Source organism: Lutra lutra, chromosome 8 (genome assembly GCF_902655055.1).
Source record: "Lutra lutra chromosome 8, mLutLut1.2, whole genome shotgun sequence".
Classification (NCBI taxonomy): domain Eukaryota; kingdom Metazoa; phylum Chordata; class Mammalia; order Carnivora; family Mustelidae; genus Lutra; species Lutra lutra.
The window spans coordinates 87,623,383-87,649,899 of NC_062285.1; the positions used below are offsets into that span (position 1 = coordinate 87,623,383).

General features: G+C 41.4%; 1 protein-coding gene across 2 annotated transcripts in view; it reads left to right on the forward strand.

The window, feature by feature from the left end:
* Positions 1-26,517, forward strand: part of GRIN2B (glutamate ionotropic receptor NMDA type subunit 2B) — a 401,782-nt gene that overhangs the window by 282,904 nt on the left and 92,361 nt on the right. For both annotated transcript variants that reach the window (XM_047743465.1, XM_047743466.1), the window contains one exon: positions 11,773-11,887. In XM_047743465.1, coding sequence (XP_047599421.1) covers positions 11,773-11,887 — 115 coding nt within the window. The remainder of the gene's footprint in view (positions 1-11,772; positions 11,888-26,517) is intronic.

Sequence of the window (26,517 nt, forward strand, 5' to 3'; positions counted from 1 at the left end):
TTGTGTATTTGATTGTTCAGATCATAACTATCATTCTGCCTCCCCTACTGAAGATAACTGAGAGTTGATTATAACTCAAAAAAAGTATTTTAATATTGTATTTTAAGTCCAGAGAGAGGTTGGATATTCTGTGCCAAACCAGAATCAACTTTTTCCGATCTTAACCGAGCCAAATAAATATTCTAGCTCTTGTCGTCTGTCTCTAACAAGAACTCCAAAAATATGGTCCTGAACTTTCATAACTGACTTCTTCCCGGAGTGTGATCTGAGGACTAATTCCTCCGTAAGTCCAGGCAAGCTCACTGCTTTGTTGTTTGTCTCCTGTTTTCCTATAAGTCAAATTAATTCCATTTCTTCACTTTTTTGGGTTAGTGCTGGTGAAATACAACAGATGGACAGCTGCTGGAGTCTGGAGTTTTCTTGTTATTCTGTGAATGTATGTCCTCCACTCTTTCTTACGGCTATGGAGAGGCAGTGTGCTTCATCCTCTTCTCTGTAGAACCTCCCTTACGAGGCTGGCATGAGGGAGAGTTAAAGGCAACTGATGCTTTATGCGGTGGTGTAAATAATGATGAAGAGCCCAGGCTGTGGAGCCATTAATATCTGGGTTTGGATTTTAGTTCTAGCACATTAGAAGTTTAGGACTTTTTGGTTCTCTTTCTCCTGGCCATTGCTTCTCTTGACAACGTTTTTCTTAGTATGAGGCAGTGGAAGGAATATGAGTTTTAGAATCACTCAGATTAAGTGGGATCAAATGCCAGTGCCACCAACCTTGGACCTCCATTATAATGTGATCTATTATTTTATAGCATTGCTATGAGAATTTAAAATAATGCAAAGCCTCCAGAATGGAGCTTGGCATGTACTCAATAAATAGTAGCATTGTTAGAGGTTTTTTTTTTTTTAATTGAATTTAATTGAATGATCAGAACAGAAAATGCAACTTCCAAGCAATTTCACTTATAGGCTAGACAGCCATGAGATTCATTTACCTTGGGGAGAAAAAAGTCTGAGAAGGGGACAGTCTCAATCAGTCTATTTTGCACATAATGGTGAACTACAGCTGACATCTTAACGGATCTGACTGGTTCTGAGAATGCAGCTAATATGAGTGGCCCACACAGCCTTTTCTTCATTCATGTTGTAAAGATGAAATTCTATACTTTCTGTGCCGGAATTTGAACACTATGAGGAATAGTGGTCTCATTGCTAAAAGACAGAGGAACTTAGCTTGGACTTGGCTGTGTTAAGTTTGACCTGATATCAGAACATTAAGTTAGAATGGTCCAGTCAACTGAAGGTTGGGAAAGAGCTGGGATCTCTGATGGAGATTTTGGATGCCTTGGTATAGAGGGGATTTGCTGATGCGATGGCTATTAATGAGTCTCAGAGGGAGAGAGCAGAGGTGAAAAACAGTCTTGGGATGCACCCAAGTTCAGGAGTTTCAAGTGAAAATGGACAGAAAAGGAAAGAGAACTAGCCTGAGAAGTGTAAGGAGAGTCAAGAACTTATTTTGTTTTAAACAGCAAATAAACAAGGGAAAGGAGAGTTGCTGAAAATTTGGGAGTGTTAACCATTAAAAACTGTATAGTGTCAAGAATGATGTGAAGCAAAGCCCACTGATTTTATTTTTGTTGACCTTGCTTGGATTATTGATGACCTTGTAAGAATGGTTCCAGTAGAATGATAGAGGCAAAAGCCAAGATAGCAAGGGTTAGGGAGTGAGGTCTGGTGGGGAAAAAGGGACAGCAGGTTTCAATTACTTTTTAAAAACAGTTTGAAGTAAAAAGAGGTAGAAAATGGAATTACTTTTCAGAGGTTAGAAAATAAATCACTTTGTGACCTGCCCTGGTCATCAAAGAGTTAATGGTATAAATGCACAGTAATTTCAGAAGCGTTAAAGAGCATGTTTCCATGGAAACATCAACCTACAGAGGGAGAGAAAGAGCTAGGATCCCCTGACAAAGAAGGAACAGCAGAGTTCTAGCCCCCACACAGTATAGCCGGGAGAAATGATTACATGTTTCTTTTAGCTTCCCTGTGAAGGATGCATTTGGGGTTCATGGTGCTGTCCTTTGGAGGACAAGAAACAGGGAAATAGAGTTCATTTTAAATAAACTCTTGCCCTTACCTTGCTTCAAATTCTGACTCAAGGGTCAAGCTCATTTTAGAATATTGGAAAAGATCAATGGGTGTCTTTAAGTTACTAGCTAAAACTAAATAAACAAGTAACTCTGATCTTCCCCTGACCTCTCTGTCCTTACCTGGTCTAGAAACAGTGCCAAAAAGTATTGTGATTTAGAGCAACAGTTGAAAACACTCTAGAAACATAGGCTATGTGTTTGGCCAGTAGCCTTGGACCAGCACCTTTGCGTTGGGGTTTCCATCTTGGTATATTCTCCTTGATTATATATGCATTTCATCTCACAGTTTTCAAGTCTATGAAATCCCTTTCACTACTGCCCAGTATACATTTCCTTCATCTTTGAATTCAACCGTACTTTCAGGGATGGGTCTTCCCACTCAGCTGTAGTCCCAGAAAGCCATTCTTCTGGACAGTGTTACAGGAGCAACATTAACAAAGTTGCTAACCAACTTTCCTGATGGTTCACTTTCTCCACCCCCATTTAGACCACCCTGGTCTTTCCCTGGACCCTAGACTCAAAAACTCACTTTATTTTCTATGTGAAAGGGGTAGATGTGGTTCCCGTTTGGGTTTTCTGAAAATAGAGATAAGTTTTTGAATGTGTCAGCAGCCTCCACTACTGTTTCCATATCACATCTGTAACATGATGTGAATATGAAGTGCCTGTCTCCCCTAAAGACATAATCATCACCCAGGCATCTTGACTCCTATGTCTGTTTGAAACTGTTGCCTGACCCTGGAATATCCTCACTCTTTTGACCCTCTTTCCCTCCCATTCAATATAGTTGCTTCTAGAAATCTCCATTTGAAGACATATGCCAATCATTACAGGGAGACTAAATTACAACTCCTTTGTCCATGGGTGACAGCTCCTCATAACCTCCACTCCCAATTCCCGTAATGAAGCTATCTCGCTAATTCATTTGTTCACCATTTTGCTACCCTTCAGTAGAGCTGCTGGAGAGAGTTATGAAATTAAGCCTATGATAGCTACAGAGGGGGTAGGAACTGTGTATATGGAGGTACTCCCAATGTGTAGATTTTGTTGACCACCTCAAATGTAAGAGAGAATAGAGAAGGACTCCAGAACAGAAAAGAACAAATGGAGGAAATAGAGAAAGATCAAAAAGGAGGAGAAAAATCCTCCTTGTTCTTTTCCCTTGATATCATTCCCAGGTCACTCTGGATTCTTGACCAAGAGTTTCTTGGGTATGTATGCCCAAGTTTTCTTACAATAAGTCTTGACAGTTCACAAGAAGGAAAAACTCCCAGTCAAAATTGAATGTCCTAGAGAAATCTTTGCCAGTCTTTGTTTGACTGGTCTTGGCAAAGCCCCTGAGTAGCGTTGCCAGCTCATGAGCTAAAATGGATGTTAGAAAGGCAAGCTTTCACCTTAAAACTATTAGTAAACATAAAGAAGAACATCAGTGTACTCAGGGATCAGCCAGCCTTTGACCTTTCTTGGTGTTTTCTCTGGGAAGCTCCCACCACTTAGCTTTGATAGCCTGTAGGTCTATATTCCAACAGATTGAGCACCTAATCTGTGGAAGAGGAAAGGGATTTTTTGTTCAGTGTTTTTTTTTTTTTAAATGAAAGTGAGTTTAATCGATGTGCATCATGGCAGTATGAATTCAAAAGGAAAAAAATTCCAGTGGCAATAACATCATCCATAAGTTCTTGACTCCTTCCGACTGGGGAGTTTTACTTTTCCTACCACCTCTAGTAACTCTGGATTTTCTGTAGCAGTGTAGCACATCTCACCCCTAGCAGAAGTGACTAAAGGCTGTGGGCATGAGGACAAGAAAGAATTCCCTCTCCATTATTACTGAGTTCTATCCACAGTTCCCTAAATGAGAAACAGCTTTACTGTTCAGCACACTTCACTGACATCGAAAGGATGATTCACTGTATGGTACACTTGAAATTAATAGTACACTGTGTATATTAACTATACTGGAATTTAAATAAAAACTTAAAAAATATAATGTAAACCTCAGGGTTGTGATTGGGTATATCTGTATTCCCTATTAGGTATCCAATCTAAGCATCAAATGAAGTAGAGTAGCAATAAAAGTTTTTCTTGTTTTTTGTTTTTAAAAAGTGACCTCGTTAGTTCCCTAAGGAATACACAAGCAAGAGTGGACCTCTTACAAGGGAATTTTAAAAAGTATTACATAGTATTCAAAGCAGGGCTCTGGGAGGTCAGGATGGGGATCATTTTGAGGTGTCATTTATTCTAGCCTAAAACTATGAGGATATGAGCTCACCTTTTGCCTTTCTCAGGAAGTGAACTTTATATTGAAGTATGATTAAGTAATTCCCCACTACACAAAACCTCACAGGGGTTACCAATCCTAGTTTGAAGACAAACATTCCCGAGCCTTCAGGGCTTGGGATATTGTGGGAATGAGAGGAAGTATCCTGGATTGGTGGTATAATGGAAAAGCAGAGATCCAGGAATTGGGAGACTCAGACTCTAGATTTAACGTGCCAAAGAGAATTAGCATTTCCCCAGGCTCCAGGGTATTTGGTTCTAACTAGGAAAAGTTAGACTGATCCAAAAGTCTCTGCAAAATAGCATTCTCAGAAGCCAAGCAACCTTAAAAAAAATAAATAAATAATCACAGAAGACGCTAACACATAAGGTTCACTAGGTGATAGGTGCAGTTCTAAGTCCTATATGTGTATTGAATTACTTAAACCTCACAACTGTCCTATGAGGTAGGTACTATTTTTATGCACATTTTTTATGGTGAAGAAATGGGGACAGAAATTAAATGATTTGTGAGATCATACAATTTCAGAAGTGGCAGGTCAGGAACTTGTGCAGAGCTCATCTGACTCCAGTGTCCTTGCTCTTACACACCACACTGCAAACTCTGGTGGTGGTGGTGGTGTGTATGTGTGTTTATTACATATTACATTCCTTTCCTCTTTGCTTAACCTCTTCTGTTTCTTCCTCTTATTTGCTTTCTATTACTCACTACTAAGCATTGTCCAGGCTTTGTCATTCATTTGGGTGTAGGCTATTTTATGAATGAGGACCAGTTCCTAGGTTTGATCCAGAGGGACCCATCAGTCAGTCCAAAGGAGAACTGTCCCCTGGCTATGGCCTATCACATTGACCCCACTCGGCGAAAGGGTGCTGCAGGTGGGCAGAAATGAGGTCATTCCAGCTCGTGGCCAAGCCATTCCCAATGCCCACTAATTTAACATCTTTCTAGAGGAAAGTTAATGTTCTCTGCCCTCTTACGTTCAAGCAGGGATTGTTGGGCAACTTCCAACAGTACTCTTCTATTTTCTTTCATTTCACATAAAAATAATTCGTGATATTCAGTCATGAAGCAGAATTTATTTTTTTCTGTCTTAGACCTAAAGGCCTGAGAAGCCTTTTCATTGTAGTAGATGGTGAGTTGATGCATCACCATTTACCCCTTACACAAATGCAGCTCAACCCAGACTGCTCAGGGCCCAAAGCATAGTCCTCACCACCAGCAGGCGAGAGAAAGTATATTAAATTTATATCAGTCAGTCCTCAAGATACTTTACTATCTCATTAATTTAACACCATGGATTTAGAATTTAAATAACTAAATAGGGACTAGCCTAAACTTGAAACTTTTATGAGTTGGGAAGAATGGTTTGCAAAATAAATTAATGATATAAACACCATTTCAGAGCAAACATTTAATTTACTGGAAGACAAACTACTTTTAATCTTTTTTGAGTAATTCTAAATTAATATTACAATGTGCTCTTTAAATTAGTTTTCCCTGAGGTTCTCTATTAAGTATCATTATACAGAAATAAAGGAAAAGAACTGCATTCAACAGCTTAGGAAACTGGTATTTCTAATTCTTTTGTTCAACAGCATGGTTTAATATTTTTGTATATGACATTATAGGTTGAAGGAAACCTTTAAAACTTCTTGAAATCCTTTTTCCTTGAAAAGAAAACCATGGTTGGCAAGAATAAAATAATTCATGTGTCTTGAAAATATTGCCACACAGTGTAGGAACCAGTGGGTCCAAGATTTGAACAGAGGTTGTGACTGCAACATCCTTGCTCTAAAATACCACATTACGCAGCTTGGATGGCGGTGATGGTGGTAGTGGAGTGTGTGGGGCGGGGTACACAGTGCAGTCCTTTCCTCTTCAGTTATTTTTTTGTTCCTCCTTATGTCTTTTCTACCAGCATTTTGGCGCATTGCCCAGATCATCATTGGCATGTAGGATGTCTTACCAATGAGTTACCTCTTCTGGGTTTAATCCCACAGGAGCCCACTGGGCAGTGGAGAATCATTCCTAGCCATAGGCTGCCATGTTGACAGCATTCTATTGGATGGTTCATTGTAGATTCCCTTTGATAAGCATGAATTTCTAACTTGGGCAAGTCAGAAATTTCTACTTTGTTTATCAAATTATAACACCAGTTGTTTGGTGTTACAGATTGTTACACATCAACAACAACTTTGTTGTTATACAACAAAGATTGTTACACATCTTTGCCTCTTTCCCCCAATACTGGTGTCTAAGTAGGTAGCTTTTAAGTGTTTTCAAGTCCATGGTTTCTAATCCTGTGAGGAATTGTTTCTGCTATTTCAAGAAAAAAATGTGTATATGAAGTAGTGCTAAGTGACATAGTAAAATGGTTAAGATAGACAAGAGAAAGACTGAAAGATGTGTGGTTTTGCTATCTGGCTAATGGAGTGTCGTAATGTAACAACCACAGACGAACTAGAGAGCACGTCAGAGGAACATTCCTGTGCTCCCCTTATCAGGTGTGTCTGGTGGTACGAACCAGCCCATTTTATGGATGAGGGACTTGAAGGCCTTAGCAGGTGAGTTACACACCAAAGACTCAGTTACAGAGTTATGAAATTTTGGAGTTAGAAATTGCAAACAAGGGGTCAAGGATTCTCGTCTCCTGTCTGGAATTGTTTTTCCTTTATTGCTTTGCTCTTAACATCTAGAGGATAGAAACTGAGAGTAGGAAAAAAGCCACTGTTTCTGAGATGTGGCAGTGTGAGCGGGAAGTGTGCTGGACCCAGGGTGAGGATACCTGCATCCCGTTTCCAGCCCTGTCATCTGATCTTGGTAAAAGCCGCGAATCCTCTGGACTTCATCTCCTTCATCTAGCAATGAAAGGATTGGATGAAGTGAGAGACTTATCTTTCTTATTACCATGTTAACAGATACTAATTAAGAAATCCAGTGCCTTGTAAAAATCTGGAAGGCAGAATGAGTATTGCAGTGCCAAGGCTCTTGGTTCGCTGGGAAGATTCCGGCAGAGCTCTTTGGGATGCCTCCCCCACAGGACATACTGCTAAATCATTGCTTTAGGTACCACTGCGGTGCAGTGGATGAGCTCTGAGTGGCATGGTCAAAGTCAAAGAGACGCAAGGGCTTTCTTACCTCAGCTTGACCTCATTAAACCCACTGGACTATGACTTTGGCCATGTAAAGCAAATGTATTGGCTCGGAGCCCATGGGGGTTCTGAGGCTCTTTCTCAACGAGGAGTCAAGTAGGAAATGAGATGCATTTTATCTTATGCAGTCTGTATTGGGGATCTGCGGGGTCCAGGGCATGACGCGTGACATGAGAATGCTAAAATGCACATCTGGGGCTTGCAAAACTGCTTTCACTTCCCTTGGTGATAATCATGAAAAGAAGGCCAAACTGGAAACCAGAAGACTTAAACTCCAGACCTGAATAGGCAGGTCACCTTGGAAAAGAGGGTAGCGTCTTGGACGCTGTTGGCCCCTTTCTAAACTGCAAGTTCTCAATGGATAGCTTCTAAATTTTCTTCTGGTTCTAACAATTTGGTATTCTGTGTAATATTAGTACTTGATGAGACACAGTAAGGTTTCTTATAGATTTATCTACATCCTAGAGACTAATTAAACGATATATGTATATTTATATACCAAGCCTTGTTGGGGCTTCCAGGAGTCTCAAGTCTTCTAGGAAGAGCTTCTGAATTTGGCTGCCACTTGAGCTAGGCTTTCTGACTGTATACTTGAGGATGGCATGTTTAGAGAAAAACAGAAGAGCTGTGGCATCTCCTAATTATAGTTTAATCTTTTACCAAGGATTTACACATGGAAACTTTGAGGTTTTAATTAATGTTCAGAATTGGCAAAGTGCAGCCAGATCCAGAGGTAGTTGGATATTTTCAGGCCTGTTAAAGTTAAATTGGCTACTATGACCATTTGACCTAGTTTATCCCCCCTATGTGGAATGCAGTCTCCACTCCTCCAGTGTATTCCATTGGTAATTGGGTCTCGTTAAAATGTAGTTATCATACTTTTACTCGGTGAGGTCCAAAATGAGGCAGGTTTCTTACTTTAGATATTCAAATCATGCTAATATATTCTTTTTCTGAATTTTTCCTCTTATATAACCTTATATTTGTATCCTATTTTCTGTGGTCTTCCTATCCATTATTTCATTTGATGAGCATTTCAGGCTTACCTGAGAAGCTGGAGGATAGAGTGGTGTTTCCATTTTAATGAGGAAAAACCGAGGTTCAAGCGCCGAAGTCCCACACCTAGAAGTGACCACAGTCCCAGTTATCTTTTTTCACTGTTCTGTTAGTAGTGAATGGATTGCCTTGTTCTGCTGTTCAAAGGGCATCCTTGCTCAGAGCAGGTGAATATTTGCAAGGTCCTCACTGCTAGCTAAATGTTGGCTCATCAGAGAGAATTACTAAAAAAAAAAAAAAAAAAAACCAATGTGAATGAGTAATCTATATTCTGCTGAAGGATATGAGTGGTTAAAGTATACTTTGGAAAAGAATATTTTGCTTGTTGTCATAAAATTTTTCAATATTTGGTAAGTGTAAACTGTGTGAGAAGGGCCTAGGTAGAATAAAATGATCCTGTAGAGTTGGAAGAGAAAGGACATCCCAGAAAGAGTTTAAAACAAAACAAAAAAAAAATCAGAAAGGAGTAACTAGAAAAATTTAACTGTAGAGCAACTACCTTGCCCATAAGTATGGTTTATTTTCTGAAAGTTTGAATTTTAAAATTGTACACCCGATTTGATGCTGTCCTCTTCAAAGAAATCATTGTGAGATGCCATTCATGCCACTTATGACTTAAATTATTTTTGGAACTTCTCTTATAATTGCTTTTGAAATAGACACTTAAAAAAATCACATATCTTAATTCAGGTAAAGTCAGAATTATTCTGAACCATGTCCAGTAAAAAGGAAGGTACTTAAGCCAGGTGACTTATTTCTCTCTCTTTCCCTTCCTTTCTTCCCTTTCTTTCCTTTTCCTTCTCCCCTTCCTCAAAAAAAAAAAAAGAAAAAAAGAGAGAGAGAGAGAAAACTAAAATTTGTTTGCATGTCTCATTAACCTTCTCTGTGAAGAGTTCCAGAAATTATTCGAAGCAATGCAATATTATTGTAATAAGAACATACTTTCCAAGTTAATTACATTGGGTGCTTAAATTCTGGTTTGTTAGTTTAAAATATTTTGTTTTGTGTCTTTGTAATTCTTTCTTGGAACAAATTATATACGGCTTTGCCTGGAGTGTTGAGACTGTAAACTACAGGAGACCTGAATATTATTTTCCGACTGGTGATGGGCTTGAGCAAGCGGCGTGGAGCTAAGAGATGAGGGGCAGTGCAGGGAATGGGGAAGATGCTACATGGAACATCGAGTTGAAATAGGAGTGCTACCCTTTTACCAATGGGAGGTGTCCAGAAAGAGCAGCCAGGGGATAAGAGGAGGGGACTTGAAGTCATGGCATGTGATAACTACACTAAGGAACAGGAAACGTTAAACCTGATGTGGCATATGACTGTCGGGGTGGGGTGGTGAAGAGATCATGGGACTGGGAATGTGGCTTAACACGTTATCTCTGTTCCCAGTTAGCTGTGGGACATTGGGCAAACTTAATTTGACTTCTCTCTGCTTTGGTTTACCTATCAAGGCAAAATTTTAGAACTAAATGAGCTTAAGTTTTCTTCAAAGATTAAAATTTATACGGTAGCCATGATAAATGTCTTTGAATACTTGAAGAGCTTTCATGTGGAAGAAGGATTAGACTAAGACTGTATAATATCTAAGGAGAGGACCAGGATCTAGGGGTTCCAGGGGAGCAAATTTCAACTTGAAGTAAAAACAAAACCAAAAACCTTTGCCCAGCAGTGAGATAGCTACATTGAGGTGGAAGGTGCCGTGATAGCAAGAAGAGCTAAGAGAGCCAATCTTACGCTATAGAGGGAAAGCATAAACTGTAACAAGTGGTGAACTAGTTGATCATGAAAGTCTCTTTCAATTCTGAGAGTCTGAGTATCTCTCTTCTTTTGCGGTCCTCGGTGTTCTTGATTGCATTTGTGAAGACCGTAAGACCAGAGAATGACAGGCTGAGAAAGCCCAGGCGGCTCTAGAAGTAAGAAGGTGGTCCATGAGGGTTTGGTTCATGCTCTCTAGTCATCTTTAAAATTGCCTGAAGGATATGCATCTTAGTATCCTTGTTGTTTAACCGAAGGTTACCTGGGTGAATGAAGAGTCTCACAATTTCACTGAATGAGAAGACTTAGAAGGGGAACATTTTGGCTGCCTTCTGATGCATTCTTCTTCCCTTCAGTGTGTTAGGAACTGTTGTCATGAAAAATCCGAAGCCCCTTGGAAACCTTGTGGCAATTACAGAATATCTCCTTTGCTTTCAGCAGAGACATGTCTCATAGCAGCATCAGGCCCAAGGCTCTAGAGTAGCGCGTCATGTGAAAACTGGGCTAATCATTATTGACTCCTTGGGCCATTATGGTAAAGGGACATTAATTACCATACCCACAGTTGCACTAATGTGGTTGTAATGAGCATGCCTGTGGGAATCCCTAGCAAGGGAACTCTTCCTCAGGTCAGAGCAGTCAACAGGGGAATGGGGTGAGCTGTAGGTGCAGGTGTGAGGAGGAAGACAGTTTCATTGGTCTGACTCTAGTTACTTCTGGAGTTCCTGATCATTTATGTGCCTGTGCCTGGAATACTTTCTAAAATACCTCCCCTCCTTCCCCACAAACCCCTGGGATTTTCTGTTCACTCTACACAAATGCAATAGCTCTGGTTTCCAGATACATCTTGTGCAACCAGTGCAACCCTGACTGCTGCACTCATCACACAGCTCTTAGAAATATGGGCTGGGCTGCATCTTAATAAGAGTTAAAAAATATGTGCATATTTCTGGGAGGCAGAGAGACCTAGTGCTCAATATGCCATCTTTCTTAGCAGAACATTGTCATGGTACATTCCCCATTCCCACTTTCTTTTCTTCTACAACCTTCACCCTTTAATGGAGTCCTTCTAGAAGTAAATAATTGTTAACGCTTAAGGAGGGTTGACTATGGACCAGGCCTTGTGGTAAGTTATCTCATTCAAGCCTTACAAACCTAATCAAGTAGGCTTCTTTTTATGTTTTCGTATTATTCCTATTATGTGAAAGCTTGGAACTCTGTGCATAACCAAATGGGAGCTGGAGGGATACCAGGTTTCTCAGTAATACTTGTATATCTATGTGTCTGTCTCCATTTACCTTTCTCTCTGTCTTCCTAACTATCTTGTTGTTGGTGTACCTTCTTCATACCAGTAACCTTTTCTTTTATTCTGTCTTTACAGGTATCTGATCAATGTCACCTTTGAGGGAAGAAATCTGTCCTTCAGTGAAGACGGCTACCAGATGCACCCGAAACTGGTGATAATCCTTCTGAACAAGGAGAGGAAGTGGGAGAGGGTAGGACATATCTTTTGGCAATTCTCAAGCAAAGTAGATGGGATAGGGCTATAAGACTTTGCAACACGTTCAGGGAAAACCAAACCAAACCTTGGTTTTGGTTTCTGAGCTGGGAAGTAAGAGGGCAGTATTTTGAAGAACATAGGAGAAGCTGTTTCTCAAACTTGCATCTTTATTTTCTTGCTCCTTTGGTTAATCAAGAGACTATTTTCTTTATGCATTACCATTTTTATTGGTTATGATGCTGTCTGAATCATGACTTTGTCCTAATGGAAGAGAGTATATGTGTATAATATAACATAATTTGGTGAAGAAGTCAAATCAGTGATACGATTCAGAAATTGTATCCTACATACTATCCTGGGGAAGTTGATGAAACCTAATTTATAAGCACGCAGGTTTGAATTTACTGTGATTACAGGCTTGCCGTGCAAGGCTCCTTTCAGGACCTCTCCCACTGCCAGCTGATCCCAGTGTCTGAAACTCTACCAATTGGAAATTAATTTCTGTGGGTGCTGGACTACTTAGGCTCAATTTCTAGCTCCTCTACTCACAAACTTGTCTACTTAGGACCTTGGACAAATCTCTTAACTACTCTGCCTTGAGTTTCCTCATCTATAAAATGGGAATAAAAAACAATAGTACCGGGATGCCTGGGTGGCTCAGTTGGTTAAGTGGCTGCTTTTGGCTCAGGTCATGATCCCAGGGTGCTGGGATCGAGTCCCACATCTGGCTCCTTGCTCAGCGGGGAGCCTGCTTCTCTTTATGCCTCTGCCACTGCTCTGCCAGCTTGTTCACTCTCTCTCTTTCTCTCTCTGCCAAATAAATAAATAAAAATAAAAAATCTTAAAAAAAAAACAATAGTACCAAGATCACAGCATTGTTATGAGGATTAAATATATTAACATACATAAACGACTTAGAAAGGTGGCTGGCACATAGTAAGAACTTAATAGGTATTTGCTTTTATTGTTATCCCTGATTCCTACTTAAATATAGAAGTTCCTGAGAGTAATGTCAGCCTTGGTGTTTCTTTTTTTTTTTTTTAAGATTTTATTTATTTATTTGACAGACAGAGACCACAAGCAGGCAGGGAGGCAGGCAGAGAGAGAGAGTAGGAAGCAGGCTCCCTGCTGAGCAGAGAGCCCCATGCGGGGCTCAATCTCAGGACTCTGGGATCATGACCCGAGCCCAAGGCAAAGGCTTTAACCCACTGAGCCACCCAGGCACCCCCTTGGTGTTTCTTTTGTATGTTCTTCAGGTCATTTGTTCTTTGAGGTGCTTTGCCGAGAAATGGTTCTATGGATAAATAAGGTTGGGGATGCCACCCTCTGCTTTCTCATTCTGGGAGCTTCCCAGAACATGTCAACTTTAGAAAGTTCAGAGGAGTCCTATCAATAGCAAAGAACCATCTTTAATTTTACTTAATCTGGTATTTCCCGAATTTGTTTAACTCTGAGACCCTTTTGTTCACGAAATTCCTGTTCTGTAAAACATCCTGGGATACACTGATTTAAGACAATTTCTATAGACTCTGTGGGTCAGTTGGCTGAGAACAAACGTCAGGATGTCAGCATGGTTCTGACTGGAATGGGGACCAGACTATATATTTCTAGAAGGAATAGCCAGGAAAAGAGACCAGGGATAAATTTCTTGAAATTCACCATCTCGTCACAGAGCCCTGGGCAGGTAGTTGTGTGAATGCTTACCTGGGAAACAGCACATGTGGCTCACGTAGTGGAAACCCAGGGCCTTATTCTTCAAGTTGAAAGAACTCCAGCTGTCCTGTAGTTCCTTACCTCAGGGCACAGCTACGAGACGGAGAACATCCCTTGCGTTCTTGATTAACGTTGCGCTCCCTCTGCTGAGTTATCATTTGTTCAGAAGTGCTTTCCCCTGGGCTCCTGCTCTTCACCCAGTCAAGCCGCTTTCACTGCTGCTATAGAGACATAATAATTTAAGAAGTGTTCTGGGACCTCATGTAAAACAGGTACTTCTGTGTGTCTCCAGGAGAAGGGTTATTACTAACTGAGGCTTCATACGTGGATCAGAGATGTCCAGCTGGGGTAGCTTTGATGCGGTAGACTCATGATGCCTGCCTCAAGTATGGGGCATCTCTCACACCTGTCCTTCCTTAAAGAGACACCACTTCCTGTCACTCATGCTGACTCCTCTAGGCTAGAATCTGAGGCCTGTGACCAGCCCCCACTTTCCAAAACTAGACACATCTCCCTGGGATATGGATCCCTTCCCTTCTTAACAATTCTACCTTTACAGTAGCCCTTGAATTTATTCCTCCTTATATGAGCCAGGAACCATGTGATAATTTTTTAAATGGGCCACCCTGTCCTTGATGCCTACCTTTTATCCATTCAGATCAGTCCCGGACATGGCTACTAGAATGAGTTTCCTAAGGCACAACTCTGATTACATTCTTTCTCTGCCCAAAACTTGCTTGGAGTTTCTGTGGTTTATGCATCAGGTCCAGGCTTTCTTCTTGCATTTAGGACTCTGATCTACCTTTCAAGGTCTGTCTTCTCTCCCTTGCTATTTCTTATCTCACCATCAAGTGACACTGGGCTCTCTCTGTCCATCTTGCTTCCTACAGCATGGCATGACGTTTCCTTTTTCTGGAACGGGTTGTCCAATCACATAAATCATAACCATCCTTTGAAACCTAATTAAAATATTATTGTCTTCTCTGATCTTTGACGGAGATACAATCTCTCCCATTCCCTTGTCCCCTGTAGCTTTTGTTCCTACTTCTGTTGTAGCACTGTCAGATCTGTTGGTGTTAGAGTCGCATGTATGTGTGCTTCCAAACGGCAGAGACTGTGTCTTTGTATCGCTGTGTCCTCCCAGCAACCCGACAAGCGTATTGCATAGAGCAATTCAGTAAGTATGTGTCAGATGAATGAGAACCACTGCATAATACAAGAGTCTAAAATCTATCATTAAGAATCCAAGTTTATGCTATTGCCTTTGATGCAATACCTCTTTTATGAGACAGAGGAGAGATAAAATCTTTATGTAGATGGAGTTTTCATAGATCATACTTTAAATGTACTAGAGGAGCTTGTTATTTAAAGAAATTCTGTGGTTAATCTTTTTACAAGGCTTTTTGGGAGGCAGTGGGATCAGAGAAAATTTTCATGCTGACTTGGTTAAATCAGGAAACATTGCTAAAGAGAGCAGGTCTTTACTGTTCATTGAGTTCACAGAGTCAGGGGGCTCCCCAGTGTGGAACCCCTTGTTAGGGCTCACTTGTGGGCAGGAAGGGTGGCAGGAACCAGGCACAGACCTGGAACATGTCTGAGATATGCTGAAATTATGCCCTGGGAAGTATACATGGGAGGTTTTTTCCCCATTATCCTGGCCCCCAGGACGCTCTCTATTCTCAGGATTTCTGATGCCATTCTAGAAGGTTCCATGTGGTCAGGGAAGATTTAGTGGCTGTGGACTCCATAGAGGTAGACACAGGGCAAAGAGTCTTCAGTGAGGAGATGGACACTGGGAAGATAAATGGAGAAGGAATCTGGATTTGTGGAGGAAATGAGGGCTAAAAGACAGGACCCACAGCTTCTGGTCATGCCCCTAACTAGCTAGGTGACCTGCTCTTTTCACCTCTCTGGATCTTTCTTTTCTCACATCTAAAATCATGGCATGAGATTAAGAAGACTTCTAGAATTCTCTCTGGCTCTAGCTTCTGGGATTGCAAATTCCACATTGTAAATAAGTAAGGGCTTGGAATGGAGTTGGGGTGTGAGCTGAAGCATATGAAAGGAACCTGAGTTTGTTTCTAAGAACAGTAGCTCCCAGGAATATGTGTCATTTTTGTCATTTAGATAAATACCATCTCCTAAGAAGGCCTTCCTTGATGACTCGAGCTAATGTTGCCACCCAGTCAGAACAGCTGATTTTAATTTTCTTCAGTGTATTTTCTACCTGATGTTTGGCCTATTTGCCTGATTGTTTATTGCCCATCTCTTCACACCAGGACAGATGCTTCCTGGAAGCAAGGACCTTGTTCACCTCTGTAATCCTAACACTTATGAAGAGCGCCTGGCCCAGAGTGACCACTCAAAGGATAACTGTTAAATAAGTGAAGAACCCATATGCTTAGGGGTGTTAGTTCACTTCCGCCTGAAAGTTTCCCAGGTAGACAGACTGGTTTATTGAAGAGCATGGGAGAGCAGGGGCAGGCCCCTCAGAGGGTGTGAGCAGCACAGCTTTGGGGTACAGGGTGGGGGGCCATTTTAGTGAGGCCCAACTTCCCAGGGGTGGCAAGCCTCAGCAGCTTTCAACAAGAAGCCTCAGGCTGAGGAATACTCCCTCAGATGCTCGTGTAAACCATGTGATGGGCCATCGCTATATTCTTTCAGGCTTTAAAAAGTAGTCTCATGGCCGTTGTCTTATAAATCTGGCTCCTTCTGAAAGACTTGAAGTCCAGGCAGCATAATCTGGGACTGAGCATGGTTCTGGAAATCAGAAAGAGCCAAGATGAAACTAATGAGGTACTACACATTGGCTGATGGAACTTAAATGATTAAAAAAAAAAAAAAAAGCTGAGTTGAATGTCCCCCGTTGCCATTTATCAGCTGCATAAACCAGGCGACCAAACCACCTGACTCTATTTCCCTTTTGTAAAATAGGGTTTTACACTGTTATAAAGATCAAAGGAGATTTGATAGAAAACACCAGTTAATAGTGACTGAAACATAGGCAGTATTCAACAAATGTTGGTCGGTGCCCTCCTTCTTCACTGAGGTAACATTGCACTCAGTTCTAAATCAAATGGTACAGAAGGGGATCCAGTGAAAAGAACATCCTCTTATCTGCGATTCTCAGTTCCCCCATGTCCCTCCCCTGAGAAATCATTGTTTCCAGGGTCTTATGTATTTTCTCTGAAAACACTTAAAGCATATAAAAATGTTATGTATTTACTCAACCTCCTTTAAAAAAAAATTAAACAGCTCCTGCTCTTGTGATCTCTTAACGATATCCTATGTAAGTAGCTACTAAGGAGGCATGGGGAGGGGGCTAGCCTAGCGGAGAGCTCTTTGGATCAGAATCACACTCACAGAAAGCTGAGTAATCTCTTCGGTCTGTAGGGACACGGAAAAGACCGTTTCACAGGGAGTGCACATATATATGCGTGCAGGGGTAGCATGGGGGAGTTGGAAAGGGCAGGGGATGGTGGAAAAATGTGTGCAGAGTGGGTTTATTTGTAAGTCTTGTCTCTAAGTGGGGGACAGCTGCATTGACTTGCATTAAAAATAGTCTGGCTGGGAGAAGCAGTTCCAACGAGCATTCAGGCTTCTGTCTTTATCAGAGCCTCTCATGATTTGCTTCATTGCTACTGCTCTCTGCTTCCATTTAATCGTTCCTAAAATGGGGATAATAAAAATGAAATGCAGTGGGGGTGTGTTCTGAGTAATGACTTCAAGAAATGATGATGGTGCATTTTCAGGCTGTAAGAGGTAAACAGTCTTTGGAGGGACTGTCCGGGTCTGAATTGCAGGCGGGTATGTATGGGTTACCTCTCTGCTTACCTTTCCCCAAGGATAGGAGGCGGATTTTATAAGCCCACTTCCTTTTCTCTGCCTCCACCTATCGGGAAATGCCCTTCTTTATGTAGATTAAAACAGTCTCAGTTCTTCTGATCATTTTTTGTCTCCCCAGATCCCAGTTATCATCCAAGGCTTGCACTGCTGAAATATTACAGCTCCCTCTACCCCTGAAAGAAGGGCTAGGAATAGAAGTACTTACCACACACTGCTGGGCCTGTAACAGTATTTATGAATTAATGGATTGATCGTGGGGAGAGAAGAAGGGTACTAAACCGGTAGAAGGAAGGTCCCCAAGAGTGGCAACAGCAACAACATAATAAGACCAAATGCTCTCCCAGCATCTGGAGCCTGGGATGAAGGAGGCAGGTTATGAGATGCTGTATGCCTCCAACAGCCTCGTAGCCAGGAGACAGCGGCAACTCCAGGCTGGGGATGCTCTGCAATGCAAGCGCCTGAGGGTGACGGGGATCGTATTCCAGAATGATCCGTTTGGTGATGATACGACAGAGGTTGATTGCTACTGCAGCAGGTGCTGCTTGAAAGCTGTTAACTGACAAAATAAACAGCCACTCCATCTCCTCCCAGGCATGCATGCACGTGTGCACACATATGTGTGTGTACACATAAACAAACGCACACACATACACGCAGACACACCACACACAGACACAGATACACATATACACACACAAGACACAGAGACACACACAGACACACACATACTCAGTCACTCACGTCCAAACTGACAGACTGCTCATGAGCAGGAACCTGTCTGTTTGGTTATCCATGGTGTGTCTGTGCGCAGCCCAGTGTGAGACATTACTGAGTAAATACTCTGTGACAGCCTGAACACACCTGTACAAACTGTGTTCCACCTCCCACTCTTGGAGGAGGGGCCAGGGAATAATCCAAGCTCTCTTCAGACTCCACAGAGGTTGTCCAAGGAGGTGAAACAGAAGCTTCTCATGTTGGGGGTGTTTGTTCTGGGTTTCCTGATACTGCCATTTGACAACATGCTATTTTTAGCAACTTGGAACTGAGAACTAATGTGCATCATTGGATTAAGGGATTAGAAAACAGGATCCGTGGAGGAAGGCTATGGGAATTGGGTTTGTTAATGGGAAGAAGAAAAGGCAACGAAGTGATGACTTACTCTCTTTAAATGTATGAAGACTTAGTGTACCAAGTGTTGAGATCAGCTGTTCACTTTCCCCTCTGAGACAGAACCAGATAAGTGGGCTTAAGATCAAGCAGAGAGGATTTATGTTAGCTATAAGGAGGACTTCTTAATAGAGAGAAGTTTTGAGTAGTGGAACTGTTAACACCACCAGGGGATGACTTCGGAAGTCCTAAAAATGGGATATGTCCTCCTCGCTCTGCAGCATACAGCCCAGCCCAAACAACCATGCACGAAGTATGTGGCTTTAATTTTTCCTTCCATTCTCCCTCCCTCCGTCTCTCTCTCCCTCTCTCCCCCCTTCTTCTCTGTCCTTTCCTGCCCTTCCTTTCCACAAAGAATTTATTGAGCACTGACCATGAACCAAACATTGCCCCCACCAAATTAGTGTTGTAGCTTACCTAGTGGCTGGGGAGGAAAAGGAGAAACAACATTTATGATTTTCTTATAAAGATAATTTATTAAAAGACTCATTATAGACATTTTGCTTATTAAAAACACTTGGGGGGATAAGATAAAATTTACCATTATATATACCTACAAAAGTATTTCAAGGAGAGGGGCGCCTGGGTGGCTCAGTTGGTGAAGCATCTGACTTCAGCTCAGGTCATGATCCCAGGGTCCTGGGATGGAGTCCTGCATCAGGCTCCCTGCTCGGCAGGGAAGCTTGCTTCTCCCTCTCCCTCTCCCCTTCTCATGCTATCTCTATCTATCTCTCAAATAAGTAAAATCTTAGAAAAAAAAAAGGTATTGCAAGGGGAGAGGTGCTTACTGTGACACTTAAAATGTCTACAACTTAAGGTGGTGTTTCAATCTTACTCTTTGACATGGTCCAATAGTTGAGTGGATGTTTCATGTTTCTTGGTTAGTAGAGACTCTGCTCCTACTTATTCATGACCATGGCTTACAGAGTGCCTGGATGACAGGGTTTTGGCTGCCTTTCTGAGTTGTGGTTATCACAGCCTCTCCTATCCAAGTGTTCCCCTCTTATTCCCTAAGCTCCCAGAGCCATGAAACACCCTGTTCATTAACCCCTTTCCTGGGGTTCCAGAAAGATTCCACTGGGGACCAGGCCCTGGGAGGAGAAAGTACACCCTTAACCCCCAGTGTCTCAACACTGCTGTTATTACACTTGGTCCACAGTGTCAAATCTAAAATAAATTTGAAGAGAAGAGCAGGATGTATTGAGGGAAGAGACTTCAGAAATGTCATTTCAGAAAGGCTAGTTGTCTTCATGTTGGTTGTCAGCCGCTGAACGAAAGGGATGAAAGAACAAGATAACCTTGGTTGACTTTACTTTTGAAACCTATACATGCTGATAGAAGAGGAAAAACAGACTTGAACGTGGAGAGTGAAGCTCTGGAATAACAAAACACAGTAAAGAGGAAAGCATCCCCCAAAGTAAAAGGTGGCTGTCATCCATCTTGTTTAAGTTTTATGGAGATTCTCATTTCATGATAGTTATCAGTGGTTGGCTCTTGAATCCTCTGAACTCTCTAATTTCCAGATTATAATACTTCTTCCACTAGTGGTATTGAAGAAGAGACAGTGGTATACAGGTTAGAAGACTCTTATGTTTATATGCAGGTCAAAACATGTAGGATTTTCTTATCGTAAAGGTCATTAAAGACATTGGGGAGATAAGATAAAATTTCCCTACATACGTACAAAGACTTAGTATTTACATTTCTTCTACTTCTTACTGATGCTTTTTTCTGTGTATGTTGTATGTGTGTAACACAGGGAAATACAGTAGAATTGAGAGTACAAATTTTTTCTTTAAGATTTTATTTATTTTTTTGACAGAGAGAAAGAGACGTCACAAGTAGGCAGAGGGATAGACAGAGAGAGAGGGAGAAGCAGGCTCTCTGCTGAGCAGAGAGCCCAGTGTGGGGCTCGATCCTAGGACCCTGAGATCATGACCTGAGCCGAAGGCAGAGGCTTAACCCACTGTGCCACCCAGGTGCCCTGAGAATACAACTTATGAACAGCTTATAATCTACTTTCTTCTCTTACTATAATAGTGTGGATGTTTTCCTATTTTGTTGATATTATCCAAATCATAAAACTTGATGATTGTCTAATATCCCATCGTGAGAATATATCCTATTTCCTTAGACTGGTCCTTCATGACCAGATGTTTGTGTATTAAATAAAGACTGATACTCATGAAAGTAATTACAGAGTTTTTGATGGTCCAACTTTGATGCCATAAGACTATTTTTCAGAGTAACAAGTTTGACCACTTTTCCTGTTATCTAATGTCCCTAAATGCTAAAAATGAGAGTCCTTAAGCTGAGAATTGCTTGGGTAATATTAATTCACTAACAGCCAATGGACATATATGTAATTGGAATGGAAGGTTCTCCTTTGTGATTCCTGGTCTGCAGGGTCTTCTGGAGGGTTTTTTTTTCCCCTTTTGATCTTCTGGTTGAGTGTGTTGCCCTCTAACTTTGCTGATAAGAATATTTCTTATGTTTAATAGTTGGAACAAACAGAGAATGGGGTTGGCCATGTGGTTATCGGTCTGCAGTTTTCATCATTGGGATCATTGTCTCAAGAGTTGGAGGCTTGGAAAATTCAGACCCATTTTCCCAAGGAACTTGTAGGCCTCATGCTTGGTGTGTCAACCCTTCTTGAGGTATTTTGTTCTCCATGGCACAAGAGACAAGGAGGAAGGGAGCTCAATCCCCTTCTTGCACCAGTGGGTGCAGCCCTTGGCTAACTCATGTGATCTATAGGCTGATGAGCCCTCCAGATTGTCCAGGCCTCTATAACAGGGTGCTATTCTTTTTATACTTTTATGTATACTTTCTGCATACATTCATGGCATGTCAACTTGAGCTGAGATCTGAAGTTTGACATTAAAACTATAATATCTGGATGTCCTTCATATACAAACAAGCTCTATTGACCTAGCATGACAAGATCATCTGCTTTGGGTTTTTCCTGCAGTGATGATGGATTTGTACTAGTCTATACACAACCTCGATCTCTGTAATACTTATTTAAGAGAACTGACCTGGAGCAGGGTAAACAGAATCCATGTACACAGGGAGAAAAGCTCTGACCTTGGCATGTTAACTCTGCTAATCGGCCTGCAATACAAAGCTTTGAAAGGAAGTATTGGCCAATGAAGAAAATAAATGGTCTTTAAGAATGAAAGCTATTGAGTTGGGGGAAATTGGAAGGGGAGGTGAACCATGAGAGACTATGGAGTCTGAAAAACAATCTGAGGGGTTTGAAGTGGCGGGGGATGGGAGGTTGGGGGAACCAGGTGGTGGGTATTAGAGAGGGCACGGATTGCATGGAGCACTGGGTGTGGTGCAAAAATAAGGAATACTGTTATGCTGAAAATAAAAAATTAAATTAAATTAAATTTTAAAAAAGAAAGCTATTAACAAAAAGCCTGGATACAAATCTCTCACAATAGCCACTGAACTCCAATCATTTGGACTGATTTTATTATTTTCTCTATTAGAATTATCTCTCCTCATAATTTGGCAAACACTTGGTTCATTGTATGGGGAACATTTGGTTATATGTACATGTATGCATGTCTTTCTATCTGTATGTATACATAGATCTATTCTATATCTACATAGAGACAGAGAGTTGGGAGGAGAGAGGGAGGGTTTGAGATGGCTTGGAAGTTCTCATCTGGTATAACCCAGGTGTTCTCCGCTGTCATAATGGCTGCCCACTGCTGGTTTAACAGGTATTCTAGGACTTGGCTCTGTCAGTTAAATGTTCTAAAGGTTTAAACTTAAAGCAAATCTGTGCTAGGGGAAAGGCGAGAAGAAAAGTGTGATCTTGGGCAGGCAAATAAAGAGACTGATGGGCATCTAGTAGAGGAAAACCATTCCCCTTTGCTATATTTTCCAGGGGACACGACATTCTCTGTTTATGCCAAACTGCTTTAGATAGCCTTTCATATTTTTCTATTTCAAGAGTTTGGTGTAGGATATCTTCTAAAATCATTGTCTTTGGCTATTCCTGTATTATGTACCATTTTTCTTCATTCATCCTCTAGGGAAAGGAACTTGCTGGCAAAGGAACAGAATAGTACCTCACAAGTAGAATTTCTGGTGGGTAGTTAAGCCACCTCAGCATTCTCTTTATAGAATAGTAAAACAAACAAGACCTTTATTTTCCCTCTAGGAGAAGGGAAAGATGTGCAATTCTAGAACAGTCTAGCCTAGAGTTGAGGTTTGGCCATTGAGGCACCTGACATTGATAGAACACTTTATTAACAAGGTGATTTATCAGGAACTTTAGTGTATATGATCTCATTTTGATTCCTATTAAACCTTTGGCATATGCTTGTACAGACAAGTAAACCGAGACTCAGGTCACATGATTTGCACAAAAGCACACAGATGAGGGGCAGATCTGGGTGTAGACATTTATATCCAGCTCCACTTACGTCCCGTATACGTTGTGCCTTAACAGGCGAAGGCTAGAAGAATACAGTTAGACTGATAGGACCAAAGTGTAGCAACATTAGTGGGAGCAGTTGTGTAGACCAGAGGACAAATCACACCATGGAAACACTTGAGACAGGGGAGTAGTAGCCGTTAGCCCAGACTGTGACTGGCTATTTCAGAGTAACATTTTCCTGAGATCAACAAAAAGGAAGAAGGAAGAGAGAGAGGGGAGGACAGGGGCAAGAAAGAAAAGAACAATAACACACAAAAAAAGCTTTTCTGCATTTCTGTATCCCTGTACCTCCTCACTGCCTATTATTACACACACACACACACACACACACACACACACACACACACTCCTCTTTTCAGTGGAGAGCAAGAACCTATCTCCTCAAAACTGTGAGGACAAACTCGTATCTTTCACTAATAAAGGTCTACCTACAGAAACAGCTGTCCAGGTCCTGATCTCGTCGAGGGGATTTTCTAGGAAACCATTATCTTCTGCATGCCAGGCTCTTCTAAAAGGCATCCGTCATGCTGGCGGTGCTGGGGCCACGTAGCCCCCTTGATCAGACAGCAGCTGGAGGTGTAGAGAAATGGTGAAACACCAAGGGGAATTTAAAATAGCTGACCTACAAAAGAGCCCTTAAATCTTAGGAGACTGACATGAAATTTTAACTTAGCTTTACATAAAACACAATCAACCAAATATTTTATGAACTCAACTCACCAAGAGAGAGGAGTTTGGGGATCTCATGTAAAACAAGAGGAAGGTTCATTAAGATTACATATATCTTACATTAAATATATATATCTTTCATATATATAGATGAAAGAGCCAAATTCAATGAATAAGAACACTCAGATTCTGTGATTCATCACAGCTGCTTGAATGTGTCCCCAAATGCAGATGTGGGTCTCACTGTAGTACATGAGTTAATTTAAGAGGGGGGAGTATTTTTTATTTAAATAATCATCTATTTATGTTTATAGTTCTCTGTCTTTGGCAAGTGACACTTGTCTCACATTTACAGTAATAGGAAATTTTTAAGTGCAATTTTAAAAGGAAGACTATTGTATATATTAAATTAAAAATAGCCTAGGTGATACACAGATATGGACAAAATTGCTACAGTGGTGACTGAATGAGGGAAATTTAGGAAATGGTTCCACAGGACAAAGTGTACTCCCTACCCCAGCCCACGGGTCACAGCATTCAAGACTGACCCACCTTCCCATTTCCTTCACCCTTCATCTCCCTGCATTTAGTCCCCATGCCAACATAATTGCCACTAGAGCTTCTCCAACACCTCTTGTACTTTTATGCCTATGTGCCTTTGCTTATGCTCTCCCCTTAAACTTGGATCATTAAACGTATCCTTTCAGGCATAGTTTAAATGCCAAGAGGCATCATAGCTCACCTCTGCATAGCACAGTGGTTTGTCTACAGAAGCATAAATAAATGTTGTTTCACCTTTCTTTTCCTCAATTTCGTCTATAAAATGGGAAGAATAGCCATGAGGATCAAGTAAGTTTTAATTTATATCAGATTCTTAGTACAGTATCTGGTTTGTAGCAAGTGCTTTGCAAATATTTAGTTGCTTTGCTGAACATATTGTAAACCAGTGATAACACAATTGAAATTGGGTTCATGACAACAAGAAAGGGAAGAAAAACGACAATGGTGTACACAGAATGAAGTTGAATTTTGGGCTTAGTCACTCAAAGAAAGGCACTGGGAAATAACAGACTTCTTGACATGCTCAGTGATAAATTCGTAATGAGCCAGCTTTCCTCCTTTGTTGTTAAACTTTTTGCACAAGGATTTTTTTTAAAGATTTTATTTTTGGGGGGGAGAGAGAGAGTGCAAACAAGTTGTGGGGGGAGGGACAGAGGGAGAAGCAGACTCCCCACTGAGCCAGGAACCTGACATGGGACTTGATCCGAGGACCCTGGGATCATGACCCAAGCCAAAGGCAGATGCTTAACCGACTGAGCCACCCAGGTGCCCTACACAAGGATTTTTAAAATATTGAATCTTAAAATAGTGGCAAAGTCCATGACTTGGCATGGCAGTCCATGCTGGCCCATCAACCAGGCATCAGGGAACTAAAAACCTCCTTTATTAGATTTGTCGTATTTGTGGGTTGCGGGTAAACTTTGAATAACAACCAAAACACATTAAAGAATAATGACAGTTTCTGAAACCTTGTAGTGTGTCCTTGTGCCATTTGATCTCCTTGGGTTTTGTTTCACTGTAATAAACTGCCACTTTGTGGTTGGTGATAAAGAACCGCCAGGCTCCTGTTCATGGCCTCCCTGTTGTGTGGTGAGGAGATTGGCCCACCATTAAAGGAATTCCTTCCATAAAGGAAAGTGGTTTATGTCAAAAGACAGTCCTAGTCAGGGTTGAATATAAAGGGGACGATAGATAGCAATTGATGTCTGAATAGTGTTCCACAGTTTGCCCCACTGGTCCTCAGTGTGGTGTCCGGACCAGTAGCTTTGGCAAGCCTAGTACCTTATCCAAAATGCACAACCTCCGGCTGTACCCCAGAAGCTCCAAAAGCGAGGCCCAACGATCTGAATTTTGACCTAGAAAATGCAGGGATAGTTTATCACAGACATTTCCTTTTCACAAGGACAAGAGAAGTATTTGTTTAATGGGTATTTAAGATGGCCACTCTGTCATTGTCCTCCGTTCTCATTTTATTTTCCAGCCATTAACTGTGAAATAAAACTGAGTCTCTGTCCTTCCATAAAGTGGAGGACAGACCCAGAAGCCTGGCAAGAAAGAGTTAAGGCCTGTCCCACTCACTCCAAGAGATCCGGAATTACCCATCCCCTGGGGTATGGGGTATTCAGAAACTCCCCGCTACTAGGCTGGTAGTCTGGGTTTATTCATTCAGCAGATTTCTCCAGAACCACTACCAAATGCCAGGCACGCTTCTGGGTGCAGGGTAAACAGTAATAAGACCAACAGGTTCCCTGCCCTCAGGGAGTTTATGTCTTATTAAGGAAGGTCGGACAATGAACACATCAAGAAGTAAATAAATGGGATTTCAGAGGGCACCAAGGTGCTATTAGGGCAGTGAGAGATAGCGTGACTTGGCTCTCAGCCACATGACATCATCCCCCAGAGGGAATTTTGGAAATGGCTTTATTATTTTAAGTAAGTTGCCAGTTTCATTCCTAAGGAATATGTCCAGTGGCTGTTGTTTGAAATTAACAGTAAAAACTTTTCACAGTGTATTTATAAGACCTTTGCTTAAATTTTATATTGATACCCCACCTCTGAGCTGCAGGGGAAATGTGGATAGTATTTGATCTTCCATTTTTTCCCTAGGTTTCAGGGAATTTGGAACTTGACACATTAGGCTATAAACATCCCAGTATTGACTGATTTTTCCAAAGAATCAAGATGCATTAGGCCCAACTGTTTAGTAAGTTGCC